This window comes from Penicillium atrosanguineum, mitochondrion (assembly GCF_028827265.1).
Source record: "Penicillium atrosanguineum strain IBT 20685 utg000009c_segment0_segment0 mitochondrion, whole genome shotgun sequence".
Lineage (NCBI taxonomy): Eukaryota > Fungi > Ascomycota > Eurotiomycetes > Eurotiales > Aspergillaceae > Penicillium > Penicillium atrosanguineum.
This window is the reverse complement of record NW_026623141.1, coordinates 5700-23783: the sequence shown is the minus strand read 5'-3', so window position 1 is coordinate 23783 and position 18084 is coordinate 5700. Positions and strand designations below refer to the sequence as shown.

At 23.8% G+C, this 18084-nt stretch overlaps 1 protein-coding gene and 1 pseudogene across 2 annotated transcripts; both read left to right on the top strand. All coding sequences in view use genetic code 4, as the record gives it.

Moving 5' to 3' along the window:
* Window positions 1–274: 274 nt before the first annotated feature.
* On the top strand, window positions 275–580 carry N7443_011005 (annotated as a pseudogene). The gene is made up of 2 exons: window positions 275–350; window positions 375–580. Coding segments are annotated over exons 1-2 (282 nt in total).
* A 3738-nt stretch (window positions 581–4318) lies between these two features.
* On the top strand, window positions 4319–4758 carry N7443_011004 (uncharacterized protein; the record flags this gene model as incomplete). The annotated part of the gene is made up of 2 exons: window positions 4319–4356; window positions 4605–4758. The coding sequence occupies 2 exons, from the start codon at window positions 4319–4321 to the stop codon at window positions 4756–4758; spliced, it is 192 nt and encodes a 63-aa protein (XP_056736041.1).
* Between the last annotated feature and the right edge of the window lie 13326 nt (window positions 4759–18084).

Here is an 18084-nt window from a genome sequence, read left to right as displayed (position 1 = left end):
ACCTGTATTAGCTGGTGGTATAACTATGATATTAACAGATAGAAATTTCAATACTTCATTCTTTGAAGTAGCTGGAGGTGGTGATCCTATATTATTCCAACATTTATTCTGATTCTTCGGACACCCTGAAGTTTATATTTTAATTATACCAGGATTTGGTATAATTAGTACAGTTATAGCTGCATCATCAGGAAAAAATGTATTTGGTTACTTAGGTATGGTTTATGCTATGTTATCTATTGGTGTATTAGGTTTCATAGTTTGAAGTCATCACATGTATACTGTTGGTTTAGATGTTGATACTAGAGCATACTTTACAGCTGCAACTTTAATTATAGCAGTACCTACAGGTATTAAAATATTTAGTTGATTAGCTACATGTTATGGTGGATCTTTACATTTAACACCTCCTATGTTATTTGCATTAGGATTTGTTATTTTATTCACTATAGGTGGTTTAAGTGGAGTTGTTTTAGCTAATGCTTCACTTGATGTTGCTTTCCATGATACTTACTATGTTGTTGCTCATTTCCACTATGTATTATCTATGGGTGCTGTTTTTGCATTATTTAGTGGTTGATATTTCTGAATACCTAAAATATTAGGTTTATCTTACGATCAATTTGCTGCTAAAGTACACTTCTGAATTTTATTTGTAGGTGTTAATTTAACATTCTTCCCACAACATTTCTTAGGTTTACAAGGTATGCCTAGAAGAATTAGTGATTACCCTGATGCTTTCTATGGTTGAAACTTAATTAGTAGTATAGGTTCTATTGTTAGTGTTGTTGCTACATGATATTTCTTAACTATTATTTATAAACAATTAACAGAAGGTAAAGCTGTATCAAGATATCCTTGATTAACTCCACAATTATTCAGTGATACATTCCAAGTTTATTTCACTAGAAATAATAGTTCTTTAGAATGATGTTTAACTAGTCCACCAAAACCACATGCTTTTGCTAGTTTACCTTTACAATCTTAAGTTTATCTTAATATTTTTAACTTTTGTTATATATTTCAATATATATCTTATATAGATTAAAAATATAATTAAATATTAATAAATATTAACAATACTATACGATTATTTATTTTTATATAAAAATAAATTTAAACTATTAAAATAATTAACTAAAACAGGTTTTATTACATAAAAAAAAATACTATTAGTATTTTTAATTTAAAGTATATAATACAATATAGGTATTAAATATTAATAATATCAAAATTTTACAAAAGTATTAGATTAGTTTTATAAAGATGATTATCTTTATATTATTATATTATAAGGATGATAATTGTAAAAATAAAAAAAAAATAACTTTTTTCTTTTAGTATATATTTATAAATAAATAAATTAATTATTTAATGTTACAAGCAGCAAAAATAATAGGTACAGGTTTGGCTACAACTGGTTTAATAGGAGCTGGAGTAGGGATTGGAATTGTTTTCGGAGCACTTATATTAGGTGTTGCAAGAAATCCTTCTTTAAGAGGACAATTATTCTCTTATGCTATTTTAGGTTTTGCATTTGCAGAAGCAACAGGATTGTTTGCTTTAATGATGGCTTTCTTATTATTATATGTAGCTTAATAGCTATATATATATTATTATTATAATAAATAATAAGTTATTAAAAAAAAATTAGTATTTTTTTACTAAGCTTTTATAGCTCAACGGTAGAGCAAAATATTGTTAATATTTTGATAGATGTTCGATACATCTTAAAGGCTTATTTTTATATATATATAGTTTAATATAAATAATTATGTAAGGTAACGTTAATAAAAATTAATGGTAGGGAAGGTTAGGGGCTATAAAGTATAAATAGATATAAATCGTAATAATGTTTTCATAATAAACTTAAAAAATACTTAATAAAAAGTAAATAAAAAAATTTTTTTTGATAAAATATTTAATAAATTTTTCAGATTATGACAACAACAACTTTTTTTTTATTTTTAATTCCAGTATTAGGAATAATATTATTGGCGGTTAATTTAATATTATCACCACACTACGCGTATGAAGAAAAAGATAGTGCATTTGAATGTGGTTTTCATTCTTTTTTAGGTCAAAATAGATCACAGTTTAGTATATCTTTCTTTATATTTGGTTTATTATTTTTATTATTTGATTTAGAAATTTTATTAGTATATCCTTATGTAGTAAGTGCATATACTAATGGTATATATGGTTTAGTAATAATGTTAGTATTTTTTCTAGTTTTAACATTAGGTTTTGCATTTGAATTAGGAAAAAATGCTTTAAAAATAGAAAGTAGACAAGTATTTAATTTTAATAATAAATCATGAAAAGGATATTCTTTAATATATAATTAAATAAATTATAAAAGATAACTATAAAGTATAGGTAAAACTATTTACAAAGTAGATTACGAAATATTATAGTAATAAAAATAGTACTAGAAGTTAGAAAAAAAAAAAAAAAAATAAGCACGACAACAATGATAAAAAAAAACAAATGAATTTAAGTTATTATATGTTAAACATACAGTTGGATGCTCCAACACCTTGAGGTTTATTTTTCCAAGATAGTGCTTCACCACAAATGGAAGGAATAGAAGAATTACACAATAATATAATGTTTTATTTAGCTATTATTTTATTTACTGTTGTATGAATGATGATAAATATTGTAAGAAATTTTTTAGCAACAAGATCACCTATAGCACATAAATATATGAATCATGGAACTTTAATAGAATTAATATGAACTATATCACCAGCATTTATATTAATATTAATAGCATTTCCATCATTCAAATTATTATATTTAATGGATGAAGTAATGGACCCATCTTTAGTTGTATATGCAGAAGGTCATCAATGATATTGAAGTTACCAATATCCTGATTTTACTAATGAAGAAGATGAATTTATAGAATTTGATTCTTATATAGTACCTGAAAGTGATTTAGAAGAAGGTCAATTTAGAATGTTAGAAGTAGATAATAGAGTTATAATTCCTGAATTAACACACACAAGAATTGTTATATCAGCTGCAGATGTTATACATTCTTATGCTTGTCCTTCATTAGGTATTAAAGCTGATGCATATCCTGGTAGATTAAATCAAGCTTCTGTTTACATAAACCGTCCTGGAACTTTCTTTGGACAATGTTCAGAAATTTGTGGTATATTACATAGTTCTATGCCTATTGCTATACAATCAGTTTCTATAAAAGATTTCTTATTATGATTAAGAGATCAAATGGAAGGTTAATTAAATATAAATATAAATTATAATTTAATTAATTAAAAAAAATTGATTTTTATACTTTATTTTAGAAAAATAAAGTATATTTACTTTATATAAATAAAGTTAACGTGTTAGTTTAATGGTAAAATAGCGTGCTACGGACATGTATATATGGGTTCGAATCCTATACACGTTTAAAATAATAATTGTTTTATTATATACTTTAGTATATTAAGTTTTATAATAATAAAATTATATAGTTTAGTATATTAAGTTATATAAAGGCTGAATCTGCAATAGGTTTAGGAATTTTAATAGCATATTATAGATTAAGATATAGTATATTAATACTATAAAATAAATTATAATAAATTAATATTATATTAAAATAATATTAATAATATTATAATCTGTAGTATATAAGAGATCACAAAAAAAAAAATATAAAGTCCATGAATTTTTCAATATTTTTGTTTATTATAGGAATATTAGGGTTTGTTTTAAATAGAAAAAATATCATTATGATGTTAATATCAATAGAAATTATGTTATTATCAGCAACATTTTTAATATTAGTTAGTTCATTAAGTTTTGATGATATTCTAGGACAAACATTCGCTGTATATATTTTAACAATAGCTGGAGCTGAATCTGCAATAGGTTTAGGAATTTTAGTAGCATATTATAGATTAAGAGGTAGTATATCAATACAATATAGATAATGTATTTAACATTAATAATTTTACCTTTATTAGGTTCAATAGTATCAGGTTTTTTTGGTAGAAAAGTAGGAGTAACAGGAGCACATATTATAACATGTGGTTCAGTAATAACTACAACATTTTTAGCAATAATAGCTTTTTTCGAGGTAGGTTTTAATAATATACCTGTAACAATAAATGTAGCAAGATGATTAGATGTAGAATCATTATATGTATTATGAAACTTTAGATTTGATTCATTAACAGTATCTATGTTGATACCTGTATTAATAGTATCAAGTTTAGTACACATATATTCAATAAGTTATATGAGTCATGATCCACACAATCAAAGATTCTTTAGTTATTTAAGTTTATTCACATTTATGATGATTATACTTGTAACTGGTAATAACTATTTAATAATGTTTGTAGGTTGAGAAGGTGTAGGTGTTTGTTCATATTTATTAGTAAATTTCTGATTTACTAGAATAGCTGCAAACCAAAGTTCTTTATCAGCTTTATTAACAAATAGAGTAGGTGATTGTTTATTAACTGTAGGTATGTTTGCTATATTATGATCTTTTGGTAATATAGATTATAGTACAGTATTTGCTTTAGTACCTTATTATAATGAAAATATTATAACTATAATAGGTATATGTTTATTAATAGGTGCAACAGCAAAAAGTTCACAAGTAGGTTTACATATTTGATTACCTCAAGCTATGGAAGGTCCTACTCCAGTATCTGCTTTAATTCACGCAGCTACTATGGTTACAGCTGGAGTTTATTTATTAATGAGATCATCACCATTAATAGAATATAGTTCAACTGTATTAGTATTATGTTTATGATTAGGTGCTATAACTACAGTATTTAGTTCTTTAATAGGTTTATTTCAACAAGATATTAAAAAAGTTATTGCTTATTCTACTATGAGTCAATTAGGTATGATGGTAATAGCTATAGGTTTATCTAGTTATAATTTAGCATTATTCCATTTAGTAAATCACGCTTTTTATAAAGCATTATTATTCTTAGGTGCTGGTTCAGTTATACATGCAGTAGCAGATAATCAAGATTTCAGAAAATATGGTGGTTTAAGAGAATTCTTACCTTTAACTTATTCAGTTATGTTAATAGCTTCATTAAGTTTAGTAGCTGTACCTTTCATGACAGGATTCTATTCTAAAGATTTCATATTAGAATCTTCTTATGGTCAATTTTACTTATCAGGTACTATAGTTTATTTTGTGGCTACTATAGGTGCTATGTTTACTACACTTTATTCAGCTAAAGTTCTTTACTTAACATTTTTAGCTAATCCTAATGGACCTATATCTAGTTATAAAATAGCACATGAAGGTGATTTATTTTTAACTTTACCTTTAATAATTTTATCTATATTCTCTATATTCTTTGGTTATATAACTAAAGATATATTTATAGGTTTAGGTACTGGTTTCTTTGTAGATAATAGTCTATTTATTCATCCTAGTCATGAAATTATGTTAGATACAGAATTTGCTGTACCTACATTCTTTAAACTATTACCTTTTGTATTTACTGTTTCATTAAGTGTAATTTCAGTATTATTATCTGAATTCTTACCTAAATTACTTATTAACTTTAAATTCTCAAGATTAGGTTATAATATATTTAGTTTCTTTAATCAAAGATTCTATATTGAACTATTTTACAATAAATATATTGTAGAAGGTGTTCTAAAATTAGGAGGTCAAACAACTAAAAGTCTTGATAAAGGTTCTGTTGAATATTTAGGTCCATATGGTTTAGAAAAAGGATTATTATCATTAAGTAATAACTTAGGTAAATTAAGTACTGGTGTTGTAACTACTTATGCTTTATATATATTAATAGGATTAATATTCTATATTTCATTAGTATCATTCTCTAGTTATGATAATAATTTATTTATATTAGTAATATTTGCTTTATTTGCATTATTAAATAATAACTTATCATCAACAAAATAATATATAAAAATATATTATAATATATGTTTCATTTAAATTTATCTTTTAATTAGATATGCTTTTATCTTCAATATTCTCATTATTACTATCTAATGCTATATCTTTTAGACGTGATACAGCTATTCTTTATTCAAGAGTAGGTATTATTATATTATTTTATTGTATATTTTTATCATATAATAATTTATTTATAACATATTTAGATAACGGTATTGGGTTATTTGGTGGTTTATTTTATACATCTTCTATAACACAAACTTTTCATATATTAATATTTGTAGTAACTTTATTTATTTTGAATATGACAGGATTTTTTCCTAGAAAATTAATATCTAATGAGTATTTGAGTTTTAACAAATTAATATTTACAAAATTACAATTTGTTAAAAATATTGCTGTATCTAATATAATATTAAAAAAAGGAGAACAATATACTATTATAGAATATACATTAATGTTATTATTTATAATAACAGGTAGTATATTATTAATATCTAGTAGTGACTTAGTTTCTATTTTCTTATCTATAGAATTACAAAGTTATGGTTTATATTTATTATGTACTATGTATAGAAATTCTGAATCAGCTACTTCAGCTGGTTTAACTTATTTTTTATTAGGTGGTTTATCATCTTGTTTTATTTTATTAGGTATAGCTTTAATTTATGCTAATTTAGGTGTTACATCTTTAGATAGTTTTTATGTTATTAATAATTTAGCTGGTGTATTAAATGGACAAGAAATTACTACATATATACCTTATTGCTTATTATTAATATCTATAGGATTCTTATTTAAAATATCAGCTGCTCCATTCCATTTTTGATCTCCTGAAGTTTATGATGGTATACCTACAATTGTAACTACTTTTGTAGCTATAATAGCTAAAATATCTATTTTAACTTTATTATTACAATTAGTTCATTATACTAATAGTATATATATTACAACTCAATATACTTGAACTACAAGTTTATTAATAAGTTCATTATTATCTTTAATAATAGGTACTGTATTAGGTTTAACTCAATTTAGAATTAAAAGATTATTTGCTTATAGTACAATATCACATTTAGGTTTCATGTTATTAGCTTTAACTATAAATAGTGTTGAATCTATACAATCTTTTATTTTTTATTTAATTCAATATAGTTTATCTAATTTAAATGCCTTTATTTTATTAGTAGCTATAGGTTATAGTTTATATGCTTATAATGATAATAATATTAATCATAATAATTTAATAGATAAAAATAATTCACCTATACAACTTATAAGTCAACTTAAAGGATATTTCCATATTAATAGTATTTTAGCTTTAAGTTTAGCTATTACTTTATTCTCATTTGCAGGTATACCTCCTTTAATGGGATTCTTTGCAAAACAGATGGTATTTTCAGCTGCTTTACAAGAAGGATTTATTTTTTTAACTTTAATAGGAGTATTAACTAGTGTAATAAGTGCTGTTTATTATTTATTTATAGTAAAAACTATGTTTTTTGATCAACATTCTTATACATATTTTAGTAATTTAAAAGATTTAAGAATACCTGCTCTTGTTTTACAAAAAAACAATATAGTTAATAAAATATATTTTGATAATAAATTTGCATTATCTAGTTCTTTATCTATAACTATTTCTATTTTAACATTAATAATTCTATTATTTATGTTTATGCCTAATGAATGACTACACATGTCTAATTTATTAGCTATAGTTCTATTTGTACCAAATAGTATCTAACCCCCCCCCCCCTAGAATCTAAACTATAATAAAATTTTATTATATAAATCTCTTTTTAAGAGTTTTCTGCAAAGAAAAAAGATAAATTAATATTTAAATATATTTTTAAAAAACACAAATGACAATCACAACTCAATTACTATTAACGCAACCTGGAACTATTTTATCTCTAGATTTAGATTCACTTTTAAAAATTGATTGGAATTCACTAAAGGATTCAAATGAAATATCTAATTATGATATTAATGAAACAGAATTAAAAACATTTTTGAATGGTTATGCTTATACTTTTCTAAATGCTGTTACTTTAAAAAATGAGTTATGTTTAAATAATTTACAATTTGAACCACATAGTGTAGCACAAAGTTTAAAAATTGGACTATATGAGCCACAATTTGTTCGTACTGCTTTAGATGGTTCACTTTATTCGGAACTAAGAGGTATTTTTAATGATTATTTTGGATATAGACGTAAATTTATTGGTCATAGAGCAATTATTTTAGATAAACATAGATTTAATTTATTAAAATTAAATTTTGAAGTAGTTCAAAATTTAATGATCACAGCTCCTATGAATTTTCATACAGAAGCACTTACTTTAACTTTAAATAAAGTATTTAGAGCTTATGTTGTATCTTTTGATAGCGATTTTTTAGGAAATGGTGCATTTAAACATTTATCTGTTTTAGATATTACTAAAAAGATATGTCTTAATAATGTAGTACTAGGTGCTAAATATGATTCTTTGGTAAGAGATATTAATATACAAGAGTATAAAGTTATTAGCAAGATCTTAAATGATACTGATGTAAATTATAGTACATTTGTAGAATGAACTAATGATGGTCTAAATGAAGAAAATAATTCATTAAATTACCGTGGGCCACAAGTGGCCCAAAATCGTTTAACATACTAGTAATCATTAGCAGCAACAAATTTAGTGAATTCTTCATAAAACAAATCTCTAGAGGTAAAAACTAAGTAGTTTGAGCAAAGATTTTGCATTTCAATTTACAATTAATAAAAATAAATTTATAATTAATATAAACAAATTTGAATTTGCTAGGCTCTATCTTTATATTATGTAATAAGATTATATAATATAAAAATATAATATATTTTTAATATTAAATAGGTATTTAATATTACATATTATGATTATATATATTAGAAAAATAATTTTAATTATATCTAATAAATATAGATAGTTTAATAAAACAAATACTTTTAAATATGAGTATAATATATGATAATAAGTGTAAACTAAACAAAAAAAAAAAAAAAAAAAAAAAATGAGAATTTTAAAAAGTAATCCTTTATTAAGAATATTAAATTCATATTTAATAGATGCACCCACTCCAGCAAATATAAGTTATTTATGGAATTTTGGTTCATTATTAGGATTATGTTTAGTAATCCAAATAGTTACAGGTGTAACATTAGCTATGCATTATACACCTAGTGTAGCAGAAGCTTTTAATTCTGTAGAACATATAATGAGAGATGTTAATAATGGTTGATTAGTGCGTTATTTACACGCTAATACAGCATCAGCATTCTTCTTTATATTATACCTACACATAGGAAGAGGTTTATATTATGGATCATATAAATCACCTAGAACTTTAACATGAATTATAGGTACAGTTATAGTTGTTTTAATGATGGCTACTGCTTTCTTAGGTTATGTATTACCTTATGGTCAAATGAGTTTATGAGGTGCTACAGTTATTACTAACCTTATGAGTGCTATACCTTGAATAGGTCAAGATATTGTTGAATTTATTTGAGGAGGTTTCTCTGTTAATAATGCAACATTAAATAGATTCTTTGCATTACATTTCTTATTACCTTTTGTATTAGCTGCATTAGTAGTAATGCATTTAATAGCTTATCATGATGTTGTAGGATCAGGTAATCCTTTAGGTATTTCAGGTAATTATGATAGATTACCTTTTGCACCTTACTTTGTATTTAAAGATTTAATAACAATCTTTATTTTCTTTATAGTATTATCTGTATTTGTTTTCTTTATGCCTAATGCTTTAGGTGATAGTGAAAATTATATTATGGCTAATCCAATGCAAACACCACCTGCTATTGTACCAGAATGATACTTATTACCATTCTATGCAATATTAAGATCTATACCTAATAAATTATTAGGTGTTATAGCAATGTTTGCTGCTATATTAGCTTTAATTGCTATGCCTATCACAGATTTATCTAAATTAAGAGGAGTTCAATTTAGACCATTAAGTAAAATAGCTTTCTTTGTTTTTGTAGCAAATTTCTTAATATTAATGCAAATAGGTGCAAAACACGTTGAAGCACCATTTATAGAATTTGGTCAAATTTCAACTGTTTTATATTTTGCTCATTTTTTTGTAATAGTACCTGCTTTAAGTATTATAGAAAATAGTTTAGTTGAATTAGCAACTAGAAAATAATTAATTTTATTTTATTTATATGTAATATATAAATATTTTTATATTAGAATATAAATATATTTAAATTTTTATAAAAGTTTAAGTTTATAAAAGTTTAAATATATAAGAGTTTGAGCAAAGGGTTTTGCGTTTCGATTGTAAATTGAAATAAAGGGATTCGAGTTCCCCGAACATCTAAAAAATTAATAATTTAAATAATATGAAAAATTTACATAATACTAAAATATAATATATTTTAAGATATTATATGAGTAAGTTTATTAAATATAGATATATATAGTTATAAAAACTGCAAGTAAAAAAAAAATATAAAAAAAAATTATATATATATTATATTATAATAAAAATTTAATATAAAAATGAGAATTCTTATTTCAATACTTGAAGGATTATTATTAATAGTTCCTGCTTTATTATCAGTAGCATTTGTTACAGTAGCTGAAAGAAAAACTATGGCTAGTATGCAAAGAAGATTAGGACCTAATGCTGTAGGTTATTATGGTTTATTACAAGCATTTGCTGATGCTTTAAAATTATTATTAAAAGAGTATGTAGCACCAACACAATCTAATATATATCTATTTTTCTTAGGACCTATGTTAACTTTAATTTTTGCATTATTAGGTTATTTAGTTGTTCCTTTTGGATCAGGAATATTTGTTTCAGATTTTAGTTTAGGTATACTTTATATGTTAGCAGTTTCTTCTTTAGCTACTTATGGTATTTTATTAGCTGGTTGATCAGCTAATTCTAAATATGCATTTTTAGGTTCATTAAGAAGTACAGCTCAATTAATTAGTTATGAGTTAATATTAAGTTCTATTATTTTATTAGTATTATTACTAGCAGGTAATTTAAATTTAATAACTATAGTAGAATCACAAAAAGTAGTAAATTTTTTATTACCTTTATTTCCTTTATTTTTAATATTCTTTGTAGGTTCTATAGCAGAAACTAATAGACCTCCTTTTGATTTAGCTGAAGCTGAGTCAGAACTTGTTAGTGGTTTTATGACAGAACATTCTGCTAGTATTTTTGTATTCTTCTTCTTAGCTGAATATGCTAGTATAGTTTTAATTTGTATTTTAAATAGTATTTTATTTTTAGGTGGTTATTTAAGTATTATACCTCTTAATTTAATTATAGACGTATTAAATTATTTATTTGGTGTAGAAAATTCAATCTTAGAAACAATATTTACTAATATTTCATCTTCTCCTTTAAATTTAGGATTAAAAACTATCTTTTTAGTATTTGTTTTCATTTGAGTTAGAGCTTCTTTCCCTAGAATACGTTTTGATCAATTAATGTCTGTTTGTTGAACTGTTTTCTTACCTTTAATAATAGCATATGTTGTTTTATTACCTTGTGTTATATATGGTTTAGATGCATTACCTACTCAATTAGTATTATAATAAAATTAATATAATATTAATTTAAATTAATACTGACAAAACTAAGAACAAAAAAAATTAATTAAATTTAACGTTTTCCTGTTAATTTAATCTAATTTTGTTAGTTATTTACAAACCCGCAATATAGTATTAAGTACTAATTTAAACTAAAAGAGTTTTTATTATGTATTATTTAAAAATATAAAATAGCTTTTTAGGTATACCAAAAAGTGTAACAAAATATGTAAACTTACATATTTAATTAGCAGTAAATAAAAAAAAATATATATATATTTATATGTCATTATTATTATTATTAATACCATTAATAGGAATAAGTATTATAACAATAGAAGCAAATTATGGTTTTTCTATAATTAATAATATAAAATTAAAATCTATAGCTTTAACTACATCAATAATAAATTTAGTTGTTTCATTAGTAATGTTTATATTATTTGATTTTAGTAGTAAACAATTCCAGTTTATTGAGGAACATTATCAAATAAGTTATTTTGATATATATTTAGGTGTAGATGGTTTATCTATATATTTTATATTATTAACAACTATAATAATGCCTATAGCAATATTATCTAATTGAAATTCAATTCAATCTAAAAATGTATTATCTTTTGTAGTAATAATGTTATTATTAGAAACATTATTATTAGCTGTATTTTTAGTATTAGATATACTATTATTCTATATCTTTTTTGAAAGTATATTACCACCATTATTCTTGTTAATTGGTTTATTTGGTTCAAGCAATAAAGTGAGAGCTAGTTTTTATTTATTTTTATACACTTTATTAGGTTCATTATTTATGTTATTATCTATTATAGTAATGTCTTCTATAATGGGAACAACAGATTTTGATGCTTTATCTAAAGCAAATTTTAATTATGTAACACAATTATTTTTATTCTATGGTATATTTATAGCTTTTGCTGTAAAAACTCCAGTAATTTTTTTAAACACTTGATTATTAAAAGCTCACGTTGAATCACCATTGTCAGGAAGTATTATATTAGCAGGTATAGTTTTAAAATTAAGTTTATATGGTATATTTAGATTAATATTACCTTTATTACCAAAAGCTTCTTTAAATTATACATATATAATATATGTAATAGGTGTTATAACTATAATTTATGCTAGTTTTAGTACATTAAGAACAATAGATATTAAAGAACTTATAGCTTATTCTTCTGTATCTCATGCAGCTGTTTATTTAATAGGTGCATTTAGTAACACAGTACAAGGAATTGAAGGTGCAATAGTTTTAGGTTTAGCTCACGGTTTTGTATCACCAGGATTATTTATTTGTGCAGGAGGTATTTTATATGATAGATCTTCTACTAGATTAATTACATATTATAGAGGTATGGCTCAAATAATGCCTGTTTTCTCAATATTATTCTTTATATTATCTTTAGGTAATAGTGGTACACCTTTAACATTAAATTTCTTAGGTGAATTTATGTCATTATATGGTGCATTTGAAAGAATGCCTATTTTAGGTATATTAGCTAGTACATCTATTGTATTATCTGCTGCTTATACTATATTTATGTATAATAGAATAGCTTTTGGTGGTTCATACTCTGTTTATTTTGTAGAAAATATAGGTGATGTTACTAGAAGAGAATTTATTATGTTATTAGTATTTGTAGTATTAACTGTATTATTTGGTATATATCCTGCACCAATCTTAGACGATTTACATTACTCAGTTTCTTCTTTAATTTATACAATTAATTAATAAAAATAAGTTAATTAAAATTAAAAATTAATTATTTAGAAATATGTATTTACATATTTATGTATTTTATTCTTACTAGCTCAATGGTAGAGCAGAATACTTCTAATATTTTGATCCGAGTTCGATTCTTGGGTAAGAATTATAATATAAATTATTAATTTATATTATTTAGCTTTTATAGCTCAATGGTAGAGCGGAATACTGTTAATATTTTGATAGATGTTCGATTCATCTTAAAGGCTTAACCCGGGTAATAATTTTATTTTTATGTGTTGTGTTTAATTTATTTAATATACATATCAATAGAATTGTTTTTACGAAACCCGAAAAATCTTTTTTTTTTTTAGTAAGCCTAGATATTGTTTTTAGTAAAAAATATCTACACAATTAATTAATAAATAACTATGCCACAATTAGTACCATTCTTTTTTGTAAATCAAGTAGTATTTACTTTTGTAATATTAACAGTGTTAATATATGCATTTACTAAATACATCTTACCAAAATTTGTACGTATTTTTATATCACGTATTTACATAAATAAATTATAATTTATTTATTTATAAATAAATATATTATATATATATATTAATTGTATTTAAATTAATTATATATATAATACCTAGAATCTAAACTATAATAAAATTTTATTATATAAATCTCTTTTTAAGAGTTTTCTGTAAAGAAAAAAGATAAATTAATATTTAAATATATTCAACTATAATTTTATGAGTCAATTAGATTTTGTATTAAGTCCATTAGACCAATTTGAAGTTAGAGATTTACTTTCTTTTAACGCAAACATATTAGGTAATATACACCTATCATTAACTAATATAGGTTTATACCTAACAATAAGTATTTTTTTAATATTAACTTATAGCTTATCAGCAACTAACAATGATAAAATAATACCTAACAACTGATCAATCAGTCAAGAAAGTATATATGCAACAGTACACGGAATTGTTGTAAATCAAATAAACCCTAATAAAGGACAAATGTTCTTTCCTTTAATGTATGTATTATTCATATTTATTTTAGTAAATAATTTAATAGGTTTAGTACCATATAGTTTTGCATCAACATCACATTTTATTTTAACATTCTCAATTAGTTTTACTATTGTTTTAGGTGCAACAATATTAGGTTTCCAAAGACATGGATTAAAATTCTTTTCATTATTTGTACCTTCAGGTTGTCCTTTAGCATTATTACCTTTATTAGTTTTAATAGAGTTTATCTCATACTTATCTAGAAATGTATCTTTAGGTTTAAGATTAGCAGCTAATATATTAAGTGGACACATGCTTTTAAGTATTCTAAGTGGATTTACTTATAATATAATGACTAGTGGTATAATATTCTTTATTTTAGGATTAATACCTTTAGCATTTATTATAGCATTCTCAGGTTTAGAATTAGCAATAGCATTTATTCAAGCACAAGTTTTCGTAGTTTTATCTTGTTCATATATTAAAGATGGATTAGATTTACACTAAAATAAAATTTATATTTTATATTGTATATAATACTTTATTTTATTCTATAAATTAAAAGAAGCTTTTTCATTATAAATAATATATAATATGAATTAATAAATAAAAATATATTTATATATATTTTTTTATAGAAAAAACTAGTGAAGAAAAAAACACAAACTATTAATATAAATAGATAAAATAATTATAATACAATATATAATTATACAAATAAATATAAGATATAAAAGTTTCATGAAAATAGGAAAGTCCAATACTTGTTATACATATATGTTAATATACATATATATTAACTTTATATAAATATAAGGATTTAAACAGAAAATAATAATTAATTAATGTAATTAATCACGAACAATAACCCTATGTTTAGTTTTTATTTAGAACTATTGAAAAGTAAACAGAAACTGGCTTATTTATATCTTATATAAAAATGACAAAAAAATATACATAAAAAATGTATATAATACAATATAGGTATGGTATACCAAATAAAAATTTAGAGAGTTTGATGATGGCTCTAACTGAACACTGTCCAAGTACTTGACACATGCTAATCGAACGACTATTTAGATTTTATATTAATATAAAAATAAGTAGTAGTGGTGTACAGGTGAGTATAAGATAAATTGGCTACCTTAAACTAAGGGAAAAAATCCCTTATATAATAAAGGTAATAAAAATCCGGTTTAAGATGTTAATTTTTATCACGGTGAGTAGTAGATAAGGTAATGACTTATCTAGCAATAATCGTAGTCGTAACTGGAAAGTTGATCGACCACATTGGGTCTGAAAAAAGCCCAATGCTTTTGTGTACAGCAGTGAGGAATATTGGTCAATGGCCGTAAGGCTGAACCAGTAACTTGGAAGAATGTAAGTGTATTTGTATAAATACAATAGCGATTAATTCGCATAAAATTCTAAATAGATATATTATAATGACATAATCTATTTATAAGTCTTGACCAAACTACGTGCCAGCAGTCGCGGTAATACGTAGAAGGCTAGTGTTAGTTATCATTATTGGGTTTAAAGGGTGTGTAGACAGTAAATTAAACTTTAAAAGAGTACTTTTTTACTAGAGTTATATATGAGAAGGAAGAATTTCTGGAGTAGAGATAAAATTTTTTGATACCAGAAGGACTGTCAACGGCGAAGGCGTCCTTCTATGTAATAACTGACGTTGAGATACGAAGGCTTGGGTAGCAAACAGGATTAGATACCCTAGTAGTCCAAGCAGACAATGATGAATGTCATACATTAGAGAAATTTAATGTATAAACGAAAGTGTAAGCATTCCACCTCAAGAGTACTATGGCAACATATAAACTGAAATCATTAGACCGTTTCTGAAACCAGTAGTGAAGTATGTTATTTAATTCGATGATCCGCGAAAAACCTTACCACAGCTTGTATAACATATTATAAAAAATAGTTACAAGCGCTGCATGGCTGTCTTTAGTTAATGTCGTGAGATTTGGTTAACTCCTTTAATTAACGAAAACCCTCACTTTATTTATATATATAAAGTGGTTCGCTACTACATTGGACCAGATAATAGGGATTAAGACAAGTCATTATGGCCTAAATGCTGTGGGCTATAGACGTGCCACATACACCTTTACAAAGGGATGCGATATTGTGAAATGGAGCTAATCCCCAAAAAAGGAAATATATGGATTGTAGTCTGTAACTCGACTACATGAAAAAGGAATTACTAGTAATCGTGAATCACCATCGTCACGGTGAATTTTATCTCAGTTAGGTACTAACCACTCGTCAGGCGCTGAAAGAAGAAGATGCAGTAAGTTTGATTTTTTCTGTATAACATTATATATAATTAGATATATTAATATGCAGGAAAGTTTTCGTATGCAAAACTTTGATTGGTGTTAAGTCGAAATAAGGTTCGTGTAATGGAAATTGCACGGGGAATATAAACTTTAAAAAAAATTATATATATACTTAGATATCTATCTAAGTATATAATCTTTATAAGGTATATTGGATTAATCTCCAACTGGTTCGAATCCAGAAAAAGATAAGATTTTTTTTTAAGGAAGGGTCCGTTTGTTGGTTTACGGGTTGAGCTGTAAACTCAATGGCTATAGGCCATCGAAGGTTCGATTCCTTTTCTTCCTAATTAGATTATTATTCTAATCCTATCTAGATATTATATTATACTGTAATATAATGATAGATTTTATTTTATTATAATATATGAATAATATTTTTTTATTAAATGATTCTATTACTAACGGATTTAGTATAGAAGTAGTAGATATATTATATTTACTTTCAGTTATGTTTGCTTTAATTACTATTATGAGTAAAAATCCTATTGTAGCTGTATTATTTTTAATAGGTTTATTTGTTAATGTAGCAGGTTTATTAATATTAGTAGGATATAGTTTTATGGGATTATCTTATATATTAGTATACGTAGGAGCTGTATCTATATTATTTTTATTTATATTAATGTTAATAAACATTAGAGTATCTGAATTACATAGAGAAACAAATAATGATATACCTTTAGCTTTTTTTGTAGCTTTACTCTTTTATGGTATAGTAAAACAAGCATTACCTTGAAATACAATAAATAATAATTTATTTACAAATATATCTAATACATTTTTTGCAAAAGTATTAAATATAGAAGTAACTAATGAATTATCAAATGTTGTAGATTTAAAACAACAAATAGGTTATGTAAGTAGTAAAGGTTGAGATAGTACATTAATAGAACCAACTCATATAGCTAGTATAGGTAATATAATGTATACAAGTCATTCAATTTGATTAATAGTAAGTTCTATAATATTATTATTAGGTATGGTAGGTGCTATAGTAATAACAATAAAACAAAAATAATATAAATTAAATTAAATATAATAATGAAAAACTTAAACAATAATAAAAAATAAAAAAAATGATATATAGATCAAAAAGTAATTTTCAAAATCATCCTTTTCATTTAGTGTCACCTTCACCTTGACCATTATTTACAAGTGTTTCATTATTTATATTAACAACAGCTACAGTTTTATTTATGCATGGATTCCAAGGATTTGAGTATTTAGTACCAGTAGCCGTATTTAACGTAATGTATGTAATGGGTTTATGATTTAGAGATGTAATCTCAGAAGGTACATATTTAGGTAATCATACAAATGCTGTACAAAAAGGATTAAATTTAGGAGTAGGATTATTTATAATATCAGAAGTATTTTTCTTCTTAGCTATTTTCTGAGCATTTTTCCATAGTGCAATTTCACCAAGTGTAGAATTAGGTGCACA